At 42.2% G+C, this 27,138-nt stretch overlaps 2 protein-coding genes across 9 annotated transcripts in view; one reads left to right on the plus strand and one right to left on the minus strand.

The window, feature by feature from the left end:
* Nucleotides 1–14,106, plus strand: part of JAK1 (Janus kinase 1) — a 143,723-nt gene extending 129,617 nt beyond the window's left edge. For all 3 annotated transcript variants that reach the window (XM_082356600.1, XM_082356602.1, XM_082356601.1), the window contains 13 exons: nt 743–886; nt 1,573–1,660; nt 2,144–2,271; nt 2,884–3,019; nt 4,117–4,268; nt 6,729–6,879; nt 7,002–7,096; nt 8,174–8,366; nt 9,125–9,249; nt 9,624–9,796; nt 11,443–11,560; nt 11,813–11,923; nt 12,670–14,106. In XM_082356600.1, coding sequence (XP_082212726.1) covers nt 743–886; nt 1,573–1,660; nt 2,144–2,271; nt 2,884–3,019; nt 4,117–4,268; nt 6,729–6,879; nt 7,002–7,096; nt 8,174–8,366; nt 9,125–9,249; nt 9,624–9,796; nt 11,443–11,560; nt 11,813–11,923; nt 12,670–12,765 — 1,710 coding nt within the window. In that variant the 3' untranslated portion in view covers nt 12,766–14,106. The remainder of the gene's footprint in view (nt 1–742; nt 887–1,572; nt 1,661–2,143; nt 2,272–2,883; nt 3,020–4,116; nt 4,269–6,728; nt 6,880–7,001; nt 7,097–8,173; nt 8,367–9,124; nt 9,250–9,623; nt 9,797–11,442; nt 11,561–11,812; nt 11,924–12,669) is intronic.
* RAVER2 (ribonucleoprotein, PTB binding 2) overlaps nt 14,103–27,138 on the minus strand; it is a 144,593-nt gene continuing 131,557 nt past the window's right edge. For 5 of the 6 annotated variants that reach the window (XM_082357260.1, XM_082357256.1, XM_082357258.1 and 2 more), the window contains one exon: nt 14,103–16,401. In XM_082357260.1, the coding sequence (XP_082213386.1) occupies nt 16,255–16,401 (147 nt within the window). In that variant the 3' untranslated portion in view covers nt 14,103–16,254. Of the gene's footprint in view, nt 16,402–18,297; nt 18,367–27,138 lie in introns of all 6 variants that reach the window. The other variant, XM_082357259.1, reaches the window with a different exon arrangement.

Raw genomic sequence — 27,138 nt, forward strand, 5'->3', positions numbered from 1 at the left:
ATGTATAAATTGTATCACTGATTTGAAAGCATGCACATGTGCCCCCATGCATCAGGTAGATGGATAGAAAATGAATAGTTTAGGTGTGAGAGGGCGATCAGACAAAACGCACTGGCCCAGTGGATTGGCTTCTACCCACTGTGCTCCAGGAGCTGTTCTACCTAGTTCCTCATTTGATTCTTACACCAACCCTACGAGGCAGGTACATTGTTAACCCGTTTACAGAAAGTGGGTGCCGATTGAGCGTGATGAAAGGAGGTCTCTAAGTTAAAAGGCCAGCAAGCAGTAGGGCTCACAAGCCTGTTCTCTTTGTATCCCAGCCTGTGAGTGCAGGAGCCTCCTGGGGGAGGGGGGAGGGAGGTCCTCTCTGAGACTGTTCTGGAGGCCTAGTGGGGGCTGATGTTGGTGGCTTTTGATGGCACTCTTGGAAGTTTTGTGAAAGGTCAGGGTTATGTTTCGGCCCCAGGCTGTTCTTGGAGGTAGATAGCGGGTTGCTGTTCAGAGAATATGAGGATTGTTTCCTGGGGCCCAGGGAGTGCCGCAGCTGTGTTTGGCCAAGTAGCTTTTTGTTTCCTCTGGAGGCCTGACAGGACCAGGCACTGGAGAGGCTTGAGCTCCTGGGGCCCCTTTGCCGTTGCCCCATCCCTGCTGATGTGCGTTCCCACTGAGGACTCCGTCCCAGACTCTGGCACCACTGAAGCCCCAGGGGGTGGTCACCCTAACCTCCTGCCTCCTCCTTCAGGGCGAGCACCTTGGGAGAGGCACGCGGACACACATCTACTCTGGGACCCTCACGGATTACAAGGATGACGAAGGAACTTCCGAAGAGAAGAGAATAAAAGTGATCCTCAAAGTCTTAGACCCCAGCCACAGGGACATTTCTCTGGCAAGTGTCTTCCTCATAACCCCGCCCTCTCCCCTCCCTCATTTCTGGAGCCAGTAGAGCACAGTGGGCTAAGAAGAGCCTTTGCCCTGATTTTGGGCCTGTCCCTCCCTGTCCGTCCCACTCTCTTCCGTTTCCTTCCTAGAGGTCCATGTGGCAATGCCGTGGAGCCCCAGACTCTAGCTGAATGGTCTCAAAGTGCCTCATGCAGTCCAGGCTGTCACTTCAGCGTCTGGGAAAGTAAAGCCCAGAGCAGTAAAATGACTTACCCCGGATCCCACAAACTGTTAGGGAGTGATAAAGCCAAGTCTCGACAGACATCTGCTGCCTTGGTTTTCCTTTTATTCTAATATAGTGTCAAACGTTGCTATTTCCCAAAGTTTGAAGGAAGAGGAAGTGGTGGACATGCGTATCGAACGGGGACGTTGTCAGTCAGCCTCTCCCGCCAGCCTGGCTCTGCATCCTATTAGGTTTTCTAAATGAGTCCTATGTCCCAGCTAGATGGCCCTCACAGTTGAGGCTTGGCAGTGCCTCTGGGTAGTTGAGGCCAGGGGAGTAGTTTCAGGGCTTGGGATGAGGACAGTGGTGACCTTTCCTGGGATCCACTGACTTTCCCCTCAGCTGAGCCCCTTTAGGATCAGACCAGTGGAGGCCGGCCCTTGACATTTCTTTGTCCTTTTCTCCCACAGGCCTTCTTTGAGGCAGCCAGCATGATGAGACAGGTCTCCCATAAACACATCGTGTACCTCTACGGCGTTTGTGTACGAGACGTGGAGAGTAAGTGTATTCTCTTTGGAAGGGGAAGTCGGCCCTGGCCAGGGAGCGTGGTTGCTGTGAAGATGAGTGGGAGCTGATACCCTCCTCATGTCGCCCAGGCTTCTTGCTTTCCTTTTTGCAATCAGGGAACTCAAAGTACTGAGCAGGTCGCTTGCTTGAGTTAATAGTGGACATGGAACTAGATCCCATCTGTTTTTCACGAATTTCTTGAGTGTTTACTTCTTGCCAGCTCTGGGCCCCACGTTGTGCTAGACTCGGGAGGTGGGGAGTGAGTGAGCTAGCTGAGTTCTTTGCCCAGAGAGTCAGAGTAGAAGGAGCTCCAGGCAGGGCTTGAACCCAGGCCTGTCCGACTCTGAAGCACTCTACCATTGGCACCCCCAGGCGGAGTACCAGCCGTTAAAGTGAGCTCTCGCAAGGGGATGAGGGAGGGTGCTGTCCCAGATGGACAGAAGGTTGCAGGTGTGGCTGTTTTTGTGTTTGTAGATATCATGGTGGAAGAGTTTGTGGAGGGGGGGCCCCTGGATCTCTTCATGCACCGGAAAAGTGATGTCCTCACCACACCCTGGAAGTTCAAAGTTGCCAAACAGCTGGCCAGCGCTCTGAGTTACTTGGTAAGTATGTTCTGATGTCTGTGGTGGTCCCCATCAGGAACCAGAATGTGGGGAGGCAGGAAGGAGGTACCAGCCAAGCAGGCTGGAGGGCCTGGGCTCTGCACCTAAACACAGGTGTGCCTGGTGCTTAGTGAAAGCCATCATCGTGGGCTGTTGTGTGTGCTTACGTATGAATCGTGCTTAGAGGGAAATTTTTATCACTTCAGAGGACTGACTTCCATACTGCAGTGTATGATAAGAGTAGAAATATTACAGTACTTGTTGAATGAGTGAATGAAACTATTAGCATCAATAGTAGCTCACATTTATTGAGTGCTTACCATGGTTCAGCTGTTCAGGTGTTTTTCAGGCTCTGATAATCACTTTAATTCTCACAAAAGCCCTATGAGGCATGCTCCATTGTTATCCCTGGTTCACTGATGAGGGAACTGGAGCAAAGGGACGTAATATGATGTGCCTGAGTCACACAGATCATCATCGGGAGAGCTAAGCTGTCCGGGTCTGGCTGGGGCTGGGGAATGTGGATTGTGACCTGTGGGAAACAGGAGAGACCGTGGGAAGGAGGGCAGCTCCATGGGCAACTTTGCTGAGCCCTGCCTTTTCACTCTGCAGGAGGATAAAGATCTGGTCCACGGGAACGTGTGCACTAAAAACCTCCTCCTGGCCCGCGAGGGCACTGACAGCGAGTGCGGCCCCTTCATCAAGCTCAGTGACCCCGGCATCCCCGTGACTGTGCTGTCCAGGCAAGGTGTGTCCTCCCTCCCTCCCTCCCGTCTCCTGCCCCACCCATCCCCTTCCCCCAACCCTGAGGCAGGGCCAGGCCAGCAGGGAAGGGGGCTGGGCTGGGGTTCTGCCTCATTTTAGAAAGCACACTTCTGCAAAAGGCATCTGTGCTCCTGCCCAGCCCTGGGGGCAGGGGAGATGTCAGGCGTGGGAGGGTCGGTCCCTGCCCTCAAGGAGCTGACTATGCAGTAGGAGAAACACAACTCAGCTGGGGCAGGTCTGGTCTTGCGATGAAGGAGCTGTGTTTAAGGTGCTGGGGCAGCACCTTGTTCAAGGGGAGGTCGAGGGTCTGGGGTGGTCAGAGATGTGTCAGGAGGAGTGGGACCTGGGTCCTACCTGTGTTTGTGTTGAAATCCACTGTAAGCAACTATACTCCAATAAAAATTAAAAACAAAACAAAACAAGAAATCCACTGTAGTTAGTGAGCAGTTTGGGGAGGCACCTTAGCAATTGCTGTGGTCTTGCAGCTTCTCTTTGAATGAGGTCATCATGAGTTGAGGACTCCAAAGGAGAGGGCAGACCTGGGAGCTGAGACACTGTAAGCAGTGCCGCACAGGTCATACTCTACCTGTAGGTCATACGTGGGATACCAGTGCACCCCTGGGCCCTTGCAGGGTGATATGCAGAGCATGGGGGTAAGCCCATGCCCGCTCTGCATCTGTCGGCCTCTTCTCCCCAGCCTTCTCTTTCTTAAGCCTTTGTCCATGTGCCCCCCTGTTCTCCCTCCCCAGGGTGTTGGCTTCCACCCTGGGGTGCTTTGCTGTTTCTGAGGCCAAAGTTTCAAAGACTGACTCACACGACCTTCTTGGGGAGTTTGTGTTAAACAGACACAGCTGCAGGCCCTGACTCAGACAGATGCATTGGAAGGGCCAGGGCTATGGGACCTGGAAAACCGCCCCTTTAACAAACTCCCTGCAGGACCAGGGCAACCATGGTCCATGTTTGGAAAACACTACTTGAAAGAGTTTCTTTGTTAACTCCCAGTTCTTGCTGCAATGGCAGTGATATACTCCCCCAGGTGATTGCAGAAACTGATCTGTAAATGTTTCTTGTCTTTTCCAGAGTGCATAGAACGAATCCCATGGATCGCTCCTGAGTGTGTTGAAGACTCCAAGAACCTGAGTGTGGCCGCTGACAAGTGGAGCTTTGGAACCACACTCTGGGAAATCTGCTACAATGGCGAGATCCCCTTGAAAGACAAGACACTGATTGAGGTGAGTTGCTTTCCAGGGTGTGAGCTGAGTGAGGACCCCTTGGACACTCATGGGTGTCTCAGGAGTTATCAGGAAGCCTCATATTGTGGGAGGAGACGGGCACGGGTTTGACTCTCCTCCACAAGCTTACTGCCTGTGTGACCTCGCAAATGTTACTTAATTTCCTTGGGCCTTGGTTTCATCATCTGTAAAATGGGAATAAATAATACCTCCTTTGCACGGTTGTTGTGAAGATTAAGTAAATAATGCGTGTAGAGTCCCAGGTACACAATGTGTGCTCAATAGATCACTATAGCATTGCAAAATTAACACCCAGATATTTATTGAGTTCCTTCTGTGTACCAGGCGTTGTCCTAAGTTAAAGCTGGGGGTTCACAATGAAACAGACACAGGCCTTTCCTACCCTTGAGGACCTTAGGGTGTAGTAGGAGAGTTGGGCTAAAACAGCGATAAGGATTCCACACATAATATCTGAAATCATCACCTTAAGAGCCCTGCATGTTGGGTAGGGCAGTGTCATTACACTTGCAGGCGGCCCAAGGCCCGGCTTCCTTAGCTAGAATGCAAAATTTCGAGGCTGACCCTTTCTTATGTTCACTTGCAGAAAGCTAGTGGAGGCTCTAACTCCAAAGGGATAAAGTAGTGAAAGTTACAGTGAAGGACCACTGATCCCAACTCACTGATTTGATTATTGGGATGTGTCTTGTGTGTTTAGAGAGGCAGGCATCACTTTTAGCTGGGAGGGAATGATCAAAGTCCAAGGGAGGGTGGCATTTCAGTTGTCTACAGGGAGCAGTGAGTGGTTTCATTTGCCTGGAGTGTGGAGAGGAATGACAGGTAAAAAGGTGGGAAGGGTCCTTTGAGGTCGGATTGTGTAGAGACCCTGAATGCCAGGCTTCAGAGTTTTACTGGGGTGATGTGGGACACTGAAGGGTTTGGGTGGGGAGCCAGGTGCTCGGAGGCCAGACTGGGCGCAGCTCATCTGGATGGTGGTTGGATGGACAGGCTGAGTGAGGAGAGGCCTCTTGCTCTGAGGCTCTCAGTGGCCACGGCCTGAACCAGGAAGTGGCGGTGAGGATCCAGAGTGGAGGGGGCACGTGGAGGAGATACCCAAGAGGCGAGAAAACCTGTAACCTGTTAGCCTTTTGCCAGGTAAACATGGTGCAGGACTTGGGAAAGAGGAGTTAAGCTAAAACCAACAGAGAAACCGTCACATCCATAGATCTGTATTTAGGATCTTCAGCTGGGGCTTCTGGGAGTCATTTTATTTTTAACTTCCTTGGAAACAAAACAGCATACCCTTTGCTGTCAGTCAGTATTTATTGAGCACCTTCTGTGTACCCAGGACTGAGCAGAATACGGAGATGGTGTAAGGAAAGGTCTGTGCCTTTGATAAAGGAGGGTCTGTCTCTTCTCCCAGGTACCCTTGGGTGGGTTGGGCGACCTTTCCCCCTGGCTCTGCTGGAGCCTGGAACAGTGAGAGACACTCCAAGGCAGAGGGAGCTCTCAGCTCCTTAATTCCAACCCATCTTCCTCCTCTCCTCTGGGGCCTGCCTCCACCCAACCCTAGGACCCACAGGGACCAGAAGAGAAACTAGTACCCTTGAGAGTTAGCTACAGACCAGAGCCTAAAGTGTAGCAAATTCACTTAATTTTTTTAAAAGGGCATCAATTATTCATTTCAGAATTTTAAAGTATTAACCCTGTTGATGAGAATTTAGAAAACAGAGAAAACTATTTTTAAAAAAGAAATTATTAATCACTATATTCTGGTCACCCCTAACTAATATTTAACACTTTGGCATATTGTCTTCCAGTCTGTTTATATCTCTCTTTTTTAAACAAACTTGGGACCATGCTAGATACAGTTATTTTTTCATTTAATGTTGTATATTTTTTCATTTAATGTTGTGAGTACTTTGCTATACGATTAAATAAGTCTTACAGTTTTTACTAATTTGATGTAAGAGTTCATTGTTTCATTAAACTCTGATTTATTTAACTAATTTTATATTTGGCATTGAGGTTGTTTTCAAATTTGTAATGCTCTATCTAATTCTGCAGGGAATATCTTTAAACATAAATCTTTGTTTCTATCTGACTTATTTCTGAGTCGTTCAATAATTGCAATTAATGAGAGTTTGAAGAATCTGAAGCTTGCTACACATGTTGCCAAATCATATTCCAGAAGGTTGCATGACTTTGCTGGAATACAGCTTATTTGGGACTGGGTGGGATATACTGCCTGTTTTCCTTGAATTCGGATTATTTTAGTATCCAGGACTAAGATTTCCCACAGCTAGAGAAAGGCAGCATTAGCACCCACGTTTATGACATCTCCTTTTAAGCAAAGCTGTTGGGAATTAAATTAGGGATTGTTAGGTAACTCCTTCTAACCTGGGGCTAAAAGGTTTGTGGGCGGTTCCTTTGGTTTCTTTCATGTGGTCCTCCTCTTTGCAGAAAGAGAGGTTCTATGAAAGCCGGTGCAGGCCAGTGACCCCGTCTTGTAAGGAGCTAGCTGACCTTATGACCCGCTGCATGAACTACGACCCCAACCAGAGACCCTTCTTCCGAGCCATCATGAGAGACATCAATAAGCTGGAGGAGCAGAGTAAGACTCTGCCTTGAGCTGTTTAACCAGGACCAGCCAATGCCTGGGGGAGGGAGGGATAACAAGGAGCCTGTGAGGGGCAATCACTCCTTTTTAACATGTTTTCTTTTCTCTTCTGTTAGATCCAGACATCGTATCAGAAAAAAAGCCAGCAACTGAAGTGGATCCCACACATTTTGAAAAGCGGTTCTTAAAGAGGATCCGTGACTTGGGAGAGGCAAGTTATACTCGAGTCCCTGCTGACCACTTCACCTCTATGGATATCTAAAGCTGCTCTCCATTCTCTCTCATTTTGGGTCAAAGTTTATAAAGAGAAAGCATCTTACTGTGTTTTCTTAAGGATTGTGTGTTTTTCCATTTGACACACGGTGGCAGCCTGTCCACGCACACAGGACATTGATCAGCTCCCTCGGGAGACTTGGTCTCTAAGGGACAAAGAGAATGAAAAGGGGGGGATCCATCCATGGGGGATGGATATAGATATAGTGGAAATAGAAACGTCCCTACCTCTCACTTTTCTGGGAATACATATCCTGTGAGGCTGCTTAAATGAGGGATGGATTTATTTCACAGAACACCAAAATAGAATTTTAGCTTTTCCTCTGGACCTTGAATGGCAGTTTCCTGACAGTAAATGTGACTAGAGAAGCTACTGGAATTGGCATCTTTATACAGATTTTCTGTAGTTAATAAAGGCTGTGCCCCCCTGAGTACCCACCACGTGCCAAGGCCGAGTGCTGGGCATTCTGCAGGCACAGTGTTCCCGCTTCCTCACAGCAGCCCCAAGGGTTTATTACCACCGTATACATTGAGCACCTCTGGAGCCAGCTCGGAAGACTGGGTGACCAGGCTCGAATCACTAGCAGGTGGCTTAGCTGGGGTCTAATCCACGTCTTCTAAAGACTCCTCATGCCTTGCTCTTTGTAGCCACATTGTGGTACCTCCTGTAGCATGGACCCAGGGCTGTCAAAAGAATGCCAGGGTTGTCCTGCATGTCCAGAAATAACCTCCATTTCCTTTTGGGTTACACTTTCGTGGAAATTGGGATTGATGTGTTGGTTCACCAGTCACTTGATCCTTTTCTTGTCTTAGCTCAGTAATAGAAGAAGGGATGGCATGTAAGCCAAGTGGGGAAGAAGAGCCCACTTGCAGGAGCTTGCTACCTGCAAGGTCAGACTGTGCGTGCACCCCCGCCTTCGGGGAACAGCACAAGGAGCAAGGCTCATCTCTGAAGTGTGTCCTGCTGGCCCAGGCCGGGGCTTCTCTGATCAAGCATGTGCATCTTTCCCTCCAGGGCCACTTTGGGAAGGTCGAACTCTGCAGGTATGACCCTGAGGGGGACAATACAGGGGAGCAGGTGGCCGTCAAATCCCTGAAGCCTGAGAGCGGAGGGAACCACATAGCTGATCTGAAGAAGGAAATTGAAATCTTAAGAAACCTTTATCATGAGAACATTGTGAAGTATAAAGGCATCTGCACAGAAGACGGTATGTTGTGCAAAGTGGGGTTGGTTTAAAGACTGAGTGACTTTCTGGGGTCATGAAGGCCAGTGCTGAGCAGGCAGTGCCCTGGGCCTCAATCTGGGCTGCCTGAGTGCTAACTCACGGCCCCCGGAGCTCGAGGGCTTTGAAGCAGTGTGCACTGTCGGACCCCTCAGCAGCTGCAGAGCTGCCGGGAAAGCTGCCCAGCCTCCCCCCAGGCGGGGGGTGATTCCAGCACTGTCTCTCTTGGCTCTTGCTACACCCACACTGGGGATTGGACTTCCCCTGTCCTGATATTTGCACACGAGGGTACAGAGACCAGATGAAACTGATGCCCACTCCTCCCCTTTCCCTGTTCTTTTGATCCAACACTAAGCAGGGTACTTCATTTTCTAGTTTTCTAAGTCAAGGTGGCAAGTAGTGTTTACTAATAAGTGTATCTTTTTTACAAGCCAGTACAGTACTCATGTATTATATTTTAAAATTGGTAGTGAGATGATGTGGCTCATAATTTTTAAAAATCATCATTTGCCTAGTGGTTCGCAGAACACTGTGTTGTCTCAGTGAGCGCTGATGACCCTAGGGTAGGCACCCTGTTCACTGCCGAGGATCCCAAGACTCTGACACCTACGAGGTTAAGCAACGTGCCTGCGATTCAGGTCTTCTGTCTCCAGATCCTGTGCCCTTTACTCTCCCACAGTTCCTTCCTTTGGCAACCTTGTACTGATGGTTTGTTTGTTTTTTCGTTTCTTTTTTCTAAACAGGAGGAAATGGTATTAAGCTCATCATGGAATTTCTGCCTTCGGGAAGTCTTAAGGAGTATCTTCCAAAGAATAAGAACAAAATTAACCTCAAACAGCAGTTAAAATATGCTGTTCAGATTTGTAAGGTAAAAAGAAAAAAAAAAAAAGAGCCTGGTAAAAATTTAAAAATCAGGCACTCTGTCCTGGGTAATTGGTTTGTAATTAGGCTGCAAGTGGAAAACTTTCGAGTAATTGTACTGAGTTTATTTTGTTCTGCATGATTTGGATTGAAAATTGGCCTCTGCTAAGAAAGTGAACTGATTTGTTAATATGGTTTCTTTAATGTGTATTTCTTGGAATCAGGTTGGTCTGTTTTTGCAAAGAAGTAAAAACAAAAAAAAGTGATATGTGAATGAAATGACATTTATATATATTTTTTTGTTATGAAGTGGTGGTATATACAAAATCCAATCTGAACTGACCTTCAGCAATGTGCTCTGCCTTTTCTTCTCTCCCTCAGGGGATGGACTATTTGGGTTCTCGGCAATACGTTCACCGTGACTTAGCAGCAAGAAATGTCCTTGTTGAGAGTGAACACCAAGTGAAAATTGGGGACTTTGGTCTAACCAAAGCCATTGAAACTGATAAGGAGTACTACACAGTCAAGGACGATCGGGACAGCCCTGTGTTTTGGTAACTGAATCAAACAGATTTCATCAGTGCTTCATAGGGTTTCCACTGTTCTGATAGGTCCTTTCTAGCTATGTTTATGTCTCTTATTAGTCCAGATTAGAAAAAGACTTAGATCATTTGGAATTGACTGATTTTTGCCTTCAAGAAACATCTTTTAAGCTGTTTTACTGAAAGCAACCCGCAGAAATGCCTGAGCTTCATAGGACATCATCTTCCAAGGAAGAAATCTCACAACGCTCAGCATCTCCATCTTGCCTGGAGAAGGCATTCCTCTGACACAGTTCTTAAAACTGTTAGCAGCTGGAGTAATCACATCCATGCAGAGGAAGCCTGGAGGGCAGGTAGGAGGAGGGGGCAGGAAGGTGACAGGAAAGAGGTGACGAGTAGGCATTGGCAGATTCAGGTAGAGCCTGGACATAACAGAGCAAAAATCCATAAGAAGCTTGGCCATCTTCTCATGAATCACCAGAGTATTCTGGTTGGTGGGCCACACCCCGACTTTGACCCCTCTCAGCCTGGAACACTATCCAAGGGGGAAGCTGCTAAAGTCTCCACTCTGCGCTGTCCTGTAGAACTGACTGGCACCACGAGGTACATCCTGTATGGACACGACATGGGTCTCTCCCACCCACGAAGGCCAAACCTCCATTTATTCATTAAAGAAATATGTATCAAGGCCCTGCTTTGTGCCAGGTACTAGAGATACAAGGGTGAACAAGCCAACCAAGTTTAGAATTTAATGGGTGAGGCAGCCAATTTCGTGGTACCATAACCATAAAAGGGTTCAGGCTTGGTTTTCTGGAAGTTCTGTTAAAATAAGGCCTTAAAAGATTCCTGGGGGTTTGTTAAGATGGTTAGAAGATGGCACGTATGATGGCAAGAGTAAGACAGAGCAGTGGCTATCCTAGGAACTGGAATCAGCTGCGTGTGGCTGGATCACGAAGGGAGGTCTTGGCGGTTGCTAAGGCAATGCCCTGGACGCTGAGTTATGGAGCTGGGACTCCATCCTAAGAGCTTTGGGTTGCTGCTGGGGGGATTAAGGACAGGGACTTCTGTTTAAAAATATCACTGTGGGAAGGAGAGGAGCAAGACTGGAGCCAGGGAGTCTAATTTGGCCAGAGCCAGTGATGGTGTGAATAGGACAGTGATTTGGACAGCGATGGTGGGGTCTAGGAGAAGTGGGTAGGTTTGAGAAGTATTTCTGAGACTGCATATGGGGATGCCTCAGTTTCTGGCTCAGGCAATTGGGTATCATTCACCAACACAGCGGACATTGGAAGAGGACTGGGCAGTAATTCACTGCTGACTCAATCTGAGCTTGCAGGCACATGAAGCCCGGGCCTGTCGTCATCACCTCCTCCCCCCCTCCCCTCCCCATGGAGAGCCTATGCTCTGTGAAATGAGGAGCACAGACTTGTCTGACTGATGTCTGGGAGCAAATGTGTAATGAGAGCCCATAGGGGTACTGTCCACATATCAGATGTGCACCACAGCAGCACATGTGTGACTGATGCATAATACACACTTAAATGTCTTAGAATATTAAATTCCAAGAAAAACCAGAGAGCTGATTTTTCTGAGTTACTCTAATGCTTTTTGGAATAGCCTTCCCAGGAAATGAAGTTTCAAGTTCTGCTTTCTTTCAGGTATGCTCCAGAATGTTTAATTCAGTGTAAGTTTTATATTGCCTCTGATGTCTGGTCTTTTGGAGTAACTCTGCACGAGCTGCTTACTTACTGTGATTCAGATTCCAGTCCCATGGCGGTAAGTCTTACTTGTCCTTGGTTTGAATCTAGCACCCAATTAAAATGTGTCCATCCTTCTGCTTTGTAAGTTTCATTCTTAAATGGAATCCAATCAGTGTGTTACAATGGAAAGGAAAATTGTCTTGGACTTTGATTTTTAAAGCCTTTTTATTGTTTTAATTTCCAGTTCTAGAAATTTTACCTTAATCTATCTGGTGTTTATATAAATATGTACAAAGTAAAATATTTTGTTTGGTTTTATTTTACATAGTTGTTCCTGAAAATGATAGGCCCAACTCATGGCCAGATGACAGTAACAAGACTTGTGAATACATTAAAAGAAGGAAAACGTTTGCCTTGTCCACCTAACTGTCCAGAAGAGGTATTTATGGGCCATTTCACAGTAATAAAACTCAGTTTTTACTGTTTTCACTGCTTGAATTATCCAGCATGGAATTGGAGTCGGGGAGCAGGAATGAGTAGAAAACTCTTTTAAAATAGTTTTCTGAAGCTGAATTTCAGATAAGATATCTGAGAAAATCATCTTTGGGGCAGATGACAGCCACAAGTTTTGTTCAAAGCAAGGGATTCCCTTCAGAAGTAGGCTCACCTCGGTGAGCACCCTAAAGGCGCATATGCTGGTGTAGCCTTCCTGTGACAAATACATATAATTGCATTTTTGTGTGTAAGTTTATCCCACTTATCAACAGCATTTGTGACATTCAGTTTTCTGTATTTCTAACTGAACTGAGCCTTTAAGACTAACTCTGTAGACTATTTAAGATGTACTGAATAGTATGTTTAAGCCAAAGAATGAAGCAGCCGGTAAGGAAATTTGGAGTCTAAACTGAGCTATAACTTCACCCTTAAACTGGTTTATAGTAATTAATGACCTGGATTTTTTGCAAGGTCAGTTAAGTCATGAGCTTCTCAAATGTTAAAATGTTATTTATGAACTATAGATGTGTCACATTTTCTGTATTTTAAGTTATTCAAATATTCTTGTTTTCTAGTGTTACTCATTAAGGGAAGTCATTCACATTTTCAAAATTATGTTCTTGATGTTTCTATAATTTTTAAAAAAAGCTCCTAAACATTTTTAGTGTTGTTATTTTTTTCTTTTTACAGGTTTATCAACTTATGAGAAAATGCTGGGAATTCCAACCATCCAATCGGACAACCTTTCAGAACCTTATTGAGGGATTTGAAGCTCTTCTAAAATAAGAAGCATGAATAACATTTAAATTCTACTGTGTATCAAGTTCTCCTACCCCCAACCAACACCCAAGCCATTTAAAAAAAAAAAAAATGTTCTAACTGGAAAAAGTTTGTATTCTGTCTAAAAAGATACTGGGGTACGTATCCATGTATAAAGCACACTGTGTGGTGCTTAATATGCATAAGTACTTCCTCTTTAAATTTGGCACCAGTAACATAGTGACAAATAATGACAACCAAAATATTAGAAAGCACTTAAGCACTCCTCCTTTTGGAAAGAATATACCACTGTTTCGTCTGGTTAGTTTACTATCACAATTGAGTACCAGAATGGGATTTTTCAAAACAAACAAGAGGAGCTGACCAAAGTAAAGTCTCAAGATGATTGCTTTTTCTTACCTGCCAGTTGATGTGAAATGTTTTTCTGGCACATAAAGATAAAGATTGATGGACTTGGCCGATACTCTAATATGCCCTCAAATTTCAATATCTAAACAGTGATAGATGAAACATTCTTGAAATATTAGATACCAGTTAGTATACTGTTGTTGCTATACAAAGATGAGTGAGTGTATCCCTGTCAACAGTAGGACATAAACTTTGAGTTGTTTCTGCAGTGGCTTAGCTCCTGTCCCCTTGGGTGACCAGCGGTACCCATTTTTGAGAAAACTGGTCATACCCAGGGGGGCAGCTGTGGAATAGATACTTTGCTGCATGATATTGATTCTTGAGAACTAAACCTGTGCCAGTGCTTCCCTAAACAAACAGTGTACCTTTAATCAGAATTGATTCTAAGAACCTGGCTGCTGTTGTACCTGCTTTTCAGAAATGTCAATGTGTCTCCTTTTATAACTAACTCTACCACTTCGGGGCAAGCTGTGCCAGCATTGGTTTTGGATGCTGAATGCATATATACCATGTACATTGCACTGTTCTTAGTGTTTCAGTACTTACCGTCCATCTACAAGAGTCGATCACTATTTTGACCATCATCACCCTATGGCGCAAAACTTGAAAGACCCAGCTAGAAGCACTATGGAGTTCAGGATCCACTAGGCAGTTTTCAGTTTGCTTGGAGGTAGCTGGGTAATCAAAAATGTCAAAGCTCTGATTCAATGTGAACCATAAGATCTTTTTGACCAGGAGTCTGAAAAACTTTTTGTTGATGCTGTCTAGCATTTGTTTGATACCATTACTTTTCACCTTGAGCCTGAAAAAGAGTTATGTATTGATTCAATGGCAACAGCCATTCCCAGTAACCCTACATCACCAAGGTCTGTCAAACCTGTGGCCACCCTACATGCACTTTGTTTACTCTTTATACAAATAAATATACTAGAGACTTCACATGCATGTGCCTTTTAATATTAAGAGTTCATTTTCAAAGCATTTCAAACAATTTGTTTACATAGAAAAATAACAGTATAGGCTGGGGGTGGGGAGAGCATTGGTAATGGTCCTTATTACTAACACCACTTGATTTGTACTTATCTGTTGTGTCCCAACAATAATGGGGCACAGGCCAGTACAGATGGCAGACCCACACTTGCTAACCCAAAATACCTTTTAGTTCTTTAAACCTCTTCCTGCTTACATTTTTAAAATTCACCATCTTCCCTTTCTTCTGTTTGTACTGTCACAGAGGTGTGACAAAGCACTGAAGAAGCTTAATGCAACAGGAAAATGGGAAGAAGTGCAGAGCATGGAGAACCCATTATTCATCTGCTGAGTCAGAATTGAGTGATGCCTATCCTGATCAGTTATTTATAGGTAGTATACTTATTATTAGAAATTATCTAATAATTTAACTTTCTAGCTGTCATTTGCCAATAGAAGTTAATATAGGCAATACATTAGACCAAGTAAAATTCTTTGCAAATCATACAACATGTGTACCAATTTTAAACTTCATAATTAAAACAGAGACACTTTCTATCATAGTCAATAAGTCCCCTAAATATATTTAATGATCTTATTTCAAAAAGACTAGGATCACTGAGACCCCTAAACTCCACATCATCAATTAATGTCTCATAACAAAGAACTTAGAAATTTCTAGATAGCAAAAGGGTTTCTCATGCATTTAATACCAAGGTCTTCAGGAAATAATGGTGATTCAAAAGTTATATGCAATAAACACAATTCTTTCAAAAGTAAATTGGGTTAAATAGCTGATAGTTTTTCAGCCTAACACACTGCAAAAGAATAATAGACAAAGCAGAGAGTGAGGTATAGCTTATTATCTCAAAATAGTTATAAATACTGTTACTCCATAACACTCCTTCAGAAAGGGCAGAATTGACTGCTTTACTATATTGTGGAAATAGGGCATCTGATGACCAAAATGTGCCCTGTTCTAGTAAATGAATCATCACTATGCTATGAAATTAAGACACAGAAACCTATGTTCCTTGCCACTTACTTACAACAAATCTGTTGTAAAGTTAAAGGTCTTTTTGTAGGTGTGAAGTAAAAGGATTAGGGAATTAATGGTATTAGATCAGGAGTCTGCGAACTTTATAAAGGGCCAGATAGTAAATATTTTAGGCTTTGCAGCCACTCAGCTCTGCCATTGTAGCACAGAAGTTAGCCATACATGATATGTAAGTGAATGAGCATGGTTGTGTTCCAATAAAATCTTATGTATGGGCACTGAAATTTGAATTTCAAGTCATACATTTTTTTTCCTCCAAACATTTAAAAATGTAAACATCATTCTTACTTTGCAAGCAGTACAAAAACAGCTGGAGGACTGTTTTTTGACTGCAGAGAAGTAGTTTGCCAGCCCCTGAAATTAGATCAGCAAAGCTACTTCAAAGAAAAAAAAAAAACAAAACCTTGTGTTTTTCACAAGAGGTATAAATGGTAAATAACATATTAAGAGTAAAGCATCTGTAGTAGTGTATACCTTGGATGTCACTGTCACTCTGTGTTTGAGTTTTATACTGTATGACTGGTGTGGGGGTAATAATTAAGTTTGTATGTAGAGCATCTTTATAACTACCAATCACTGCATTGTGTACTTGCATTCTTGTAATTCTAGGAAAAATTCTAAAAATCTGAAATGAGATTACTTCTAGGGAAAGTATCGATAAACTGGAATGCACACTGGCTTATAAGAAATTTATTCTAAGGCCCAGGAAACAAGAATGTTTCCCATTTATTGCTTCAAACTTTTATATGTGGTGTCAAAATTATTCCCAGTCCTAAACAAGGAATATTGGAAAATATGTCATTTCTCCAATGAACTGTAAGTTAATATCACATTGATTAAGATGCATCTAATTCTAGCAGAATATGTCCTCAGTTGATGTCTCTTCTTATTGCTACTTATTTTTTTAATTTGGCAATTCTGCCTGCTGCACAACACAGTTCCTTCTGGGAAATTATAAACCCGTATTTAAAGGATATGGCTAGTTTGAACGTAGTTAAGGCAGCGATGAACAGCAGAGATACTGCAAAGAACTTTATGAGTTTATAAGGAGAGAACTTAACTCAGTATACTCGCTTCTTTTTTAAGTAGGTTTCCACGTAATATGCTCCTGTGCCCTGAGAATGCTGGTCAACAAATTCCACTGAACCACCTTCTGGGGCAGAGACGAGATATGATGAGCCTCGCTTTTCATTTCTTAAAGATGATACCTATTAGAAAAAGAAACCATAACTAATGCTAAAATCTAAATTAAAATTGGTTTGTTAAAGATATTTATAAGAAAAGCAATTCTACTGTGGTTTGGTGTAAAAACAGAATAGCAGGATAAATAACAAAGTTATCAAAAAAACTGCACAAAAAATTTCTATATCAAAATCACTTGTGGAACTTTTGAAAAATACAAACCAGCTTCTTAATGCCCTCTCTCCCCTACTCCCCATATTTTCACGAAAGAAAAAGTGACACTATAGTTGCTTCTGCTGTTTGTACATAGTTAAACCCCAGTGAATCAGAATACCAGTACTGGATACCAGTATTCCTCTGAGGAAGGAGCATGGCTAAGGAATTGAACTGCATATCAACTTAGATGTTAAGTTCGTCTAGTAATAAAAGATGTGGCAAAAGAATAAACCAGTAGGTACAAAAACTAGTAAATGATGTCAACAAAATAGCTAGTGAAACATTCTAGAGAGCAATATGAACTCAAACTTTAGTCCACAGAATAATCACCTGGAAAAGTTGTTAAAATGCAGATTTCCAGGTTCCATCTCAGATATTCTAATCCAGAAGTGTTCATGATAAGAAGGGCCAAAATGTTCCTCACAAGTAGTCACAGTAATCAATACATTAAATCAGATTATGTAGCACAACCCTATGACCACCTAATTCCTCTCAGTTTTAGCTTTTATAAATACTGTGTGGTGTGTGACAAACTTACTGAAGAATTATGTAACTAACCTACTATACAAGAATGTAGAAATGACTCATAAGGAAAGCTTCTAGCAATGCAGAAGAGCCTTCTCACATTACAATTAAAATTACAATAGTATTTGAACCAACAATGGCCACAATTTTTAAAACCGGGTTCAACTTCAGAGGGGACAGATGATGAGTCTCTCTGCCCTTGTAGATAAAGCAGTTCTCAGTCATCCATGTTAAGAAGAGGGATAAGGTAGAGATGACCAAGAAGGCTCCAGAGCTCCCCTCTTTCCATGGATGTGCCAGATGTACAGCTACACATGGAACAGTTCCCTCTAAAAGAGATCCAGAAACTAGCTGGGCAGCTCCTACACAGTAAACAAATGAGAAAATAAATACCCACACCAAAATGGGTAGGAAAGGTCAATATACTGTCTCACCATACAACCCAACCCTGGCACAGCACTGTGCATCAGGAGAGAATTCCCAATTCTTAGCTTCTCCCTGAGCAGTGAAGGGTTTGGATTCCACATCTAGCCCTCCAACTTTTAAGACTCCCGGTGGAGGTATGGGTTCCCAAAATACCTAGCTCTGAAAGCCAGCAGGGCTTGTGTTCATGAGATCCACAAGGCTATAGATAATAAAGAAGCATTCTTAATGGGCACACAGCACTCACTGTGACTGTCCCCTCAGGGCCAGGTGCAGAGGGAGCAGGCAGAATTGCCCATCTCCCAGTCCTCCCCTGAAAGAAGTTTATCTGCACATTTTAAAAGCTACTGCCTAAGGCCGGGCTCCTAATCTAGCAGGTGCTAGGAGCAGCGGCAGTCTCCCCCAGAGACTGGGGAAGCTGAAGGACACCTCTCCCACCTTCTCCTTCCAGCTCACTCCAGTCACTAGTATCTCCCTGCAAGGAGCTTGTACACGTCTGTACCCTGGCTTTTATGTCTGACACCCAAGGAATAGTCCATAGGTCATCTGGCTCTGATAGCCAATGGGGCTTGCATTCATGAATTCCACTGGACTGTAGCAAACAAAAATACAATTCTTAATGGGTGCAGGAGCTCCCTTCCCACCATGCCCTGGTGATTGTACACCTGTGCTCAGCACAAAGGGAACAGGGAAAAAAAAAAAAAAAAAAAAGCCCATTTCCTTTTCTCCCGGGACAGGGCTTAACTATCAATACGTACTTTCTCCGCAGCAGCCTCAGGGTCCAGGTTCTAATCCGTCTGCGTCTAGGTGCTAATTGCAGTCCCTGCCTTTGGATACACAGACAGGTCTTAGCATACCCTCTAAAAAAGCCACTAAAAGCAAAGAAGGAAGCTCAGACAGTCACAAAAGGTTGACAGACAACTAAGAGCTCAGGCTGGGCTGAACGATGAGGTCCATCTCCTACAAGAGACCATTCAATACTGGAAGAGGTGGCTGTTTTATATAATGCATAGGCACCAATAAAGGAAGAAATGAAGATATAATGTTCCAAACAAAAGGCCACAATAAATATCCAAAGATCTTGATAAAGTGACTTACCTGAGAGACTTCAAAATAATGGTTGTAAAGATGCTCACCCAGGTCGAGAGCAATGAATGAACAAAGAATTTGAATAGAGATAGAAAATATTTAAAACTACCAAATAGAAATCACAGAATTGTTAATATAACTGAACTGAAAAGTTCAATAGAGGGATTCAACATCAGACTAGATCAATCACAGGAAAGGATCAGCAAACTTGAAGACAGGTTAGTGGAATTCATCCCATCAGAGTTGGAAAAAGGAAAAATAATTATAAAAGTTAAGATAGCTTAAGGGACTTATGGGACACCATCAAATGGACCAATATATGCATTATAGAGGTCCCAGAAGGAAAAGAGAGAAAGGGGCAGAAAACTTTTTCAAAGAATTAATGGCTGAAAACTTCCCTAATCTGTGGAAACACACATCCAGATCCAGAAAGCCTAGAGAGTAACAAACAAGATGGCTCCAAAGAGACCCACAATGAGACACATAAATTACATTCAACGTGCTAAAAGAAAAAAACTGCCAACCAAGAATACGTGGCTAAGTTGTCCTTCAGAATTGAAAACGAGTTTTCCAGACAAAAGCTGAAGGAGCTCATCACCACTAGACCAGCCTTACATGAAACGTTAAAGGGAGTTCTTCAAACTGACATGGAAGGAGGCTTAGTTTTCTTTAGTAACAGGAAAACATATGAAAGTATAAAACCACTGGTAAAGATAAATATATACTTAAATTCAGAAAACTCTGACAAAAAAAAAAAAAAACTATACAAACGTGTCAATGGATACACAATGTAAAAAGGTACAAATTGTGACATCAAATAAGTGGGGGGGGGTGGCAGAGCTGTATTCATTTGAAGTTATCAGCTTAAAATACACTATATATATATATATATATATATATATATATATATATATATATAAAAGACATTTTATTTAAGCCTCATGGTAACCACAAAACAAAAGCCTATAGTAGGGATGTAAAAGAGAAAAGAAAGCATACACTTATAGAGAAATAGCAAATCACAGAGACAGCAAGGGAGGAAGAAAGGAACAGAGGAATCACAAAACAACCAGAAAACAACAAAATGGCAATAGTAAATCCACAACTACATTACTTTAACCCACACACCTACAGTCAACTAACCTACAACAAAGGAGGCGGGAATCTACAATGGAGAAAAGACAGTCTGTTCAACAAGTGTTGCTGGGAAAACTGGACAGCCACATGTAAACCAATGAGATTAGAACATTCTCTCATACCATATACAAAAATAAACTCAAAAATGGATTAAAGACCTAAACATAAGAATGGAAATCATAAAATTCCTAAAAGAGAACATACGCAGAACACTCTGACATAAATCATAGCAGTATTTTCGTGAATCAGTTTCCTAAGGCCAAAAAACAAAAACAAAAACAAAAAAAAGCAAAAACAAATGGGACCTAATTAAAAGCTTTTGCACAGCAAAAGAAACCGTTAACAAAATGAAAAGACAGCCTACAGAATGGGAGGGAAAATTTGTGAATGATGTGACCGACAGGGGGTTAATATCCAAAATACACAAACAGCTCATACAACTCAATAGCAAAAAAACAACCCAATCAAAAAATGGGCAGAAGACCTGAAAAAACATTTTTCTGAAGAAGACATACGGATGGCTAACAGGCACATGAAAAGATGCTCAACATTGCTAATTATTAGAGAAATGCAAAATCAAAACAATGAGATAGGGCTTCCCTGGTGGCGCAGTGGTTAAGTATCTGCCTGCCAGTGTAGGGGACACAGGTTCGATCCCTGGCTCAGGAAGATCCCACATGCCACGGAGCAACTAAGCCCGTGCACCACAACTACTGAGCCTGTGCTCTAGAGCCTGCAAGCCACAACTACTGAGCCTGCACACCTAGAGCCTGTGCTCCGCAACAAGAGAAGCCACAATGAGAAGCCTGCACACCGCAACGAAGAGTAGCCCCCCACTCGCTGCAACTCGAGAAAGCCCATGCACAGCAACGAAGACCCAACACAGCCAAAAAAAAAAAAAAAAAAGAGATACCATCTCACACTTGTCAGAATGGTTACCATCAAAAAGTCTACAAATAACATGTCAGAGAGGATGCAGAAAAAAGGGAACCCTCATACACTGTTGGTGAGAATGTAAGTTGGTGCAGCCACCATGAAAAACAGCATGGAGGTTCCTCAAAAAACTAAAAATGAACTACCATACGATCCAGCAATTCTACTCCCTGGGTTTTACTGGAGAAAAATGAAAATGCCTATTCAAGAAGTTACATACACCCCAATGTTCATAGCAGCAACAATAAATCATTTGGCCAGAAAAATCAAAAGAGCCAAGACATGGGAGCAACTCAAGTGCCCATCAACAGATGATTAGATTAAAAAGATGTGATGGGGCTTCCCTGGTGGCGCAGTGGTTGAGAATCTGCCTGCCAATGCAGGGGACATGGGTTCGAGCCCTGGACTGGGAGGATCCCACATGCCGCAGAGCAACTAGGCCCGTGAGCCACGACTACTGAGCCTGTGCATCTGGAGCCTGTGCTCCGCAACAAGAGAGGCCGCGATAGTGAGAGGCCCGCGCACTGCGATGAAGAGTGGCCCCCGCTCGCCGCAACTAGAGAAAGCCCTCGCACAGAAACGAAGACCCAACACAGCCAAAAATAAATAAATAAATAAATAAATTTATTTTTTAAAAAAAAGATGTGATTATATATATATATAGATATATATATGTATGTATGTACGTACAATGGAATATTACTCAGCCATAAAAAAGAATAAAATACTGCCATTTGCAGCAATGTGGATGGTCCTAGGGAATATTATGGTTAGTGAAATAAGTCAGAGAAAGACAAATACTACTGATATATAATATAAATGGAATCTAAAAAATAATACAGATGAATGTATATGCAAAACAGAAAACAGACTAACAGATATAGAAAAACTATGGTTACCAAAGGGGATAGGGAAGGGAGGAGGAATAAGTTAGGGGTACGGGATTAACAGATACAAACTACTATGTATAAAATAGATAAGCTGGGCTTCCCTGGTGGTGCAGTGGTTAAGAATCCTCCTGCCAATGCAGGGGACACGGGTTCAAGCCCTGGTCCAGGAAGATCCCACATGCCGCAGAGCAACTAAGCCTGTGTGCCACAACTACTAAGCCTGTGCTCCAGAGCCCGCGAGCTACAGCTCCTGAAGCCCAGTGCCTAGAGCCCACGCTCCACAACAAGAGAAGCCACTGCAATGAGAAGCCCATGCACCACAACGAAAAGTAGCCCCCGCTGACTGCAACTAGAAAAAGCCCGTACACAGCAACAAAGACCCAATGCAGCCAAAAATAAATAAATAAAATAAATAATAATAAAATTTAAAAAAAAGAAGATAAGCAACAAGGATATACTGTAAAGCATAGGGAATTATAGCCGTTATCTTATAATAACCTATAATGGAGTATAATCTGCAAAAATACTGACTCACAATGCTATACACATGAAACTAACAATACTGTAAATCAACTACAATAAAAAATTTTTTAAACGTTAAATGTAAATGGATTAAATTCTCTAATCAAAAGAGTGGCTGAATGGATAAAAATCAAAAACAACTATATGTTGACTAAAAGAGTCTCACCTAGCTTAAAGGACACACACAGACTAAAGGTGAAGGGATGCAAAAAGATATTCTTTGCAAATGAAAACCAAAAGAAAGCAAAGGTAGCTGTACTATATCAGACAAAATAAACTTCAAGTTAAAAAATGTAGCAAATGCTGCGCTCTTTGGTGGGGCTAATGGCGGACTCTGGGAGGGCTCACGCCAAGGAGTAGTTCCTGGAACTTCTGCTGCCAGTGTCCTTGTCCGCATGGTGAGCCGCAGCCACTCCCCGCCTCTGTAGGAGACCCTCCAACACTAGCAGGAATTCCTCCTCCCGTTGCCGTACCCTCAAGTTGGGAAGCCTGACGTGGGGCTCAGAACCTTCACACCAGTTGGTGGGCTTCTGTGGTATAAGAGTTCTCCAGTCTAAGTAAAAATCTATTTTCATGTGTTGAAGTTGTCTCATTTTTGAAGATAGTCAAAACAATAGACTGCTGTCCCTGAAGGCTTGAACAGAAGAGCTGGAAACTCTTTTAAGAAACTGCTGCAGCTTTATTGAAGCTTCTAACTTCCCAAGAGCAGAAGCAAGAAAAACTACAATCCTGCAGCCTGTGGAACAAAAACCATATTTACAGAAAGATAGACAAGATGAAAAGGCAGAGGGCTATATACCAGATGAAGGAACAAGAAAAAACCCCAGAAAAACAACTAAATGAAGTGGAGATAAGCAACCTTCCAGAAAAAGAATTCAGAATAATGATAGTGAAGATGATCCAGGACCTCGGAATAAGAATGGAGGCAAAGACTGAGAAGATGCAAGAAATGATTAACAAAGACCTAGAAGAATTAAAGAACAAACAAAGAGAGATGAACAATACAATAACTGAAATGAAAACTACACTAGAAGGAATCAACAGCAGAATAACTGAGGCAGAAGAACGGATAAGTGACCTGGAAGACAGAATGGTGGAATTCACTGCTGTGGAACAGACTAAAGAAAAGAGAATGAAAAGAAATGAAGACAGCCTAAGAGACCTCTGGGACAATATTAAACGCAACAACATTCGCATTATAGGGGTCCCAGAAGGAGAAGAGAGAGAGAAAGGACCAGAGAAAATATTTGAAGAGATTATAGTCGAAAACTTCCCTAACATGGGAAAGGAAATAGCCACCCAAGTCCAGGAAGCGCAGAGAGTCCCATACAGGATAAACCCAAGGAGAAACACGCCGAGACACATAGTAATCAAAGTGGCAAAAATTAAAGACAAAGAAAAATTATTGAAAGCAGCAAGGGAAAAACGACAAATAACATACAAGGGAACTCCCATAAGGTTAACAGCTGATTTCTCAGCAGAAACTCTACAAGCCAGACGGGAGTGGCATGATATACTTAAAGTGATGAAAGGGAAGAACCTACAACCAAGATTACTCTACCCGGCAAGGATCTCATTTAGATTTGATGGAGAAATCAAAAGCTTTACAGACAAGCAAAAGCTAAGAGAATTCAGCACCACCAAACCAGTTCTACAACAAATGCTAAAGGAACTTCTCTAAGTGGGAAACACAAGAGAAGAAAAGGACCTACAAAAACAAACCCAAAACAATTAAGAAAATGGTCATAGGAACATACATATCAATAATTACCTTAAACGTGAATGGATTAAATGCTCCAACCAAAAGACACAGGCTTGCTGAATGGATACAAAAACAAGACCCATATATATGCTGTCTACAAGAGACCCACTTTAGACCTAGGGACACATACAGACTGAAAGTGAGGGGATGGAAAAAGATATTCCATGCAAATGGAAATCAAAAGAAAGCTGGAGTAGCTATACTCATATCAGATAAAATAGACTTTAAAATAAAGAATGTTACAAGAGACAAGGAAGGACACTACATAATGATCAAAGGATCCAAGAAGAAGATATAACAATTATAAATATATATGCACCCAACATAGGAGCACCTCAATACATAAGGCAACTGCTAACAGCTATAAGAGAGGAAACTGACAGTAACACAATAATAGTGGGGGACTTTAACACCTCACTTACACCAATGGACAGATCATCCAAAATGAAAATAAATAAGGAAACAGAAGCTTTGACACAACAGACCAGATAGATTTAATTGATATTTATAGGACATTCCATCCAAAAACAGCAGATTACACGTTCTTCTCAAGTGCGCATGGAACATTCTCCAGGATAGATCACATCTTGGGTCACAAATCAAGCCTCAGTAAATTTAAGAAAATTGAAATCATATCAAGCATCTTTTCTGACCACAACACTATGAGATTAGAAATGAATTACAGGGAAAAAACCGTAAAAAACACAAACACATGGAGGCTAAACAATACGTTACTAAATAACCAAGAGATCACTGAAGAAATCAAAGAGGAAATCAAAAAATACCTAGAGACAAATGACAATGAAAACACGACGACCCAAAACCTATGGGATGCAGCAAAAGCAGTTCTAAGAGGGAAGTTTATAGCTATACAAACCTACCTAATGAAACAAGAAAAATCTCAAGTAAACAATCTAACCTTACACCTAAAGAAACTAGAGAAAGAAGAACAAACAAAACCCAAAGAGAGCAGAAGGAAAGGAATCATAAAGATCAGAGCAGAAATAAATGAAATAGAAACTAAGAAAACAATAGCAAAGATCAATAAAACTAAAAGCTGGTTCTTTGAGAAGATAAACAAAATTGATAAGCCATTAGCCAGACTCATCAAGAAAAAGAGGGAGAGGACTCAAATCAATAAAATCAGAAATGAAAAAGGAGAAGTTACAACAGACACTGCAGAAATACAAAGCATTCTAAGAGACTACTACAAGCAACTTTATGCCAATAAAATGGACAACCTGGAAGAAATGGACAAATTCTTAGAAAGGTATAACCTTCCAAGACTGAACCAGGAAGAAACAGAAAATATGAACAGACCAATCACAAGTAATGAAATTGAAACTGTGATTAAAAATCTTCCAACAAACAAAAGTCCAGGACCAGATGGCTTCACAGGTGAATTCTATCAAACATTTAGAGAAGAGCTAACACTCATCCTTCTCAAACTCTTCCAAAAAATTGCAGAGGAAGGAACACTCCCAAACTCATTCTATGAGGCCACCATCACCCTGATACCAAAACCAGACAAAGACACTACAAAAAAAGAAAATTACAGACCAATATCACTGATGAATATAGATGCAAAAATCCTCAACAAAATACTAGCAAACAGAATCCAACAACACATTAAAAGGATCATACACCACGATCAAGTGGGATTTCTCCCAGGGATGCAAGGATTCTTCAATATACGCAAATCAATGAATGTGATACACCATATTAACAAACTGAAGAATAAAAACCATATGATCATCTCAATAAATGCAGAAAAAGCTTTTGACAAAATTCAACACCCATTTCTGATAAAAACTCTCCAGAAAGTGGGCATAGAGGGAACCTACCTCAACATAATAAAGGCCATATATGACAAACCCACAGCAAACATCATTCTCAATGGTGAAAAATTGAAAGCATTTCCTCTAAGATCAGGAACGAGACAAGGATGTCCACTCTCGCCACTATTATTCAACATAGTTCTGGAAGTCCTAGCCACGGCAATCAGAGAAGAAAAAGAAATAAAAGGAATACAAATTGGAAAAGAAGAAATAAAACTGTCACTGTTTGCAGATGACATGATACTATACATAGAGAATCCTAAAACTGCCACCAGAAAACTGCTAGAGCTAATTAATGAATTTGGTAAAGTTGCAGGATACAAAATGAATGCACAGAAATCTCTTGCATTCCTATACACTAATGATGAAAAATCTGAAAGAGAAATTATGGAAACACTCCCATTTACCATTGCAACAAAAAGTATGAAATACCTAGGAATAAACCTACCTAGGGAGACAAAAGACCTGTATGCAGAAAACTATAAGGCACTGATGAAAGAAATTAAAGATGATACAAACAAATGGAGAGATATACTGTGTTCTTGGATTGGAAGAATCAACATGGTGAAAATGACTCTACTACCCAAAGCAATCTACAGATTCAATGCAATCCCTATCAAATTACCAATGGCACTTTTATGGAACTAGAACAAATAATCTTAAAATTTGTATGGAGACAGAAAAGACCCCTAATAGCCAAAGCAGTCTTGAGGGAAAAAAACGGAGCTGGAGGAATCAGACTCCCTGACTTCAGACTATACTACAAAGCTACAGTAATCAAGACAATATGGTACTGGCACAAAAACAGAAATATAGATCAATGGAACAAGATAGAAAGCCCAGAGATTAACCCATGCACCTATGGTCAACTAATCTATGACAAAGGAGGCAAAGATATACAATGGAGAAAAGACAGCCTCTTCAATAAGTGGTGCTGGGAAAACTGGACAGCTACATGTAAAAGAATGAAATTAGAACACTCCCTAACACCATACACAAAAATAAACTCAAAATGGATTAGAGACCTAAATGTAAGACTGGACACTATAAAACTCTTAGAGGAAAACATAGGAAGAACACTCTGACATAAATCACAGCAAGATCTTTTTTGATCCACCTCCTAGAGTAATGGAAATAAAAAGAAAAATAAACAAATGGGACCTAATGAAACTTCAAAGCTTTTGCACAGCAAAGGAAACCATAAACAAGACGAAAAGAAAACCCTCAGAATGGGAGAAAATATTTGCAAACGAATCAACAGACAAAGGATTAATCTCCAAAATATATAAACAGCTCATTCAGCTCAATATTAAAGAAACAAACACCCCACTCCAAAAATGGGCAGAAGACCTAAATAGACATTTCTCCAAAGAAGACATACAGATGGCCACGAAGCACATGAAAAGATGCTCAACATCACTAATTAAT

The sequence above is a fragment of the Balaenoptera borealis genome (assembly GCF_965194805.1).
Source record: "Balaenoptera borealis genome assembly, chromosome: 1".
Taxonomy (NCBI): Eukaryota; Metazoa; Chordata; class Mammalia; order Artiodactyla; family Balaenopteridae; genus Balaenoptera; species Balaenoptera borealis.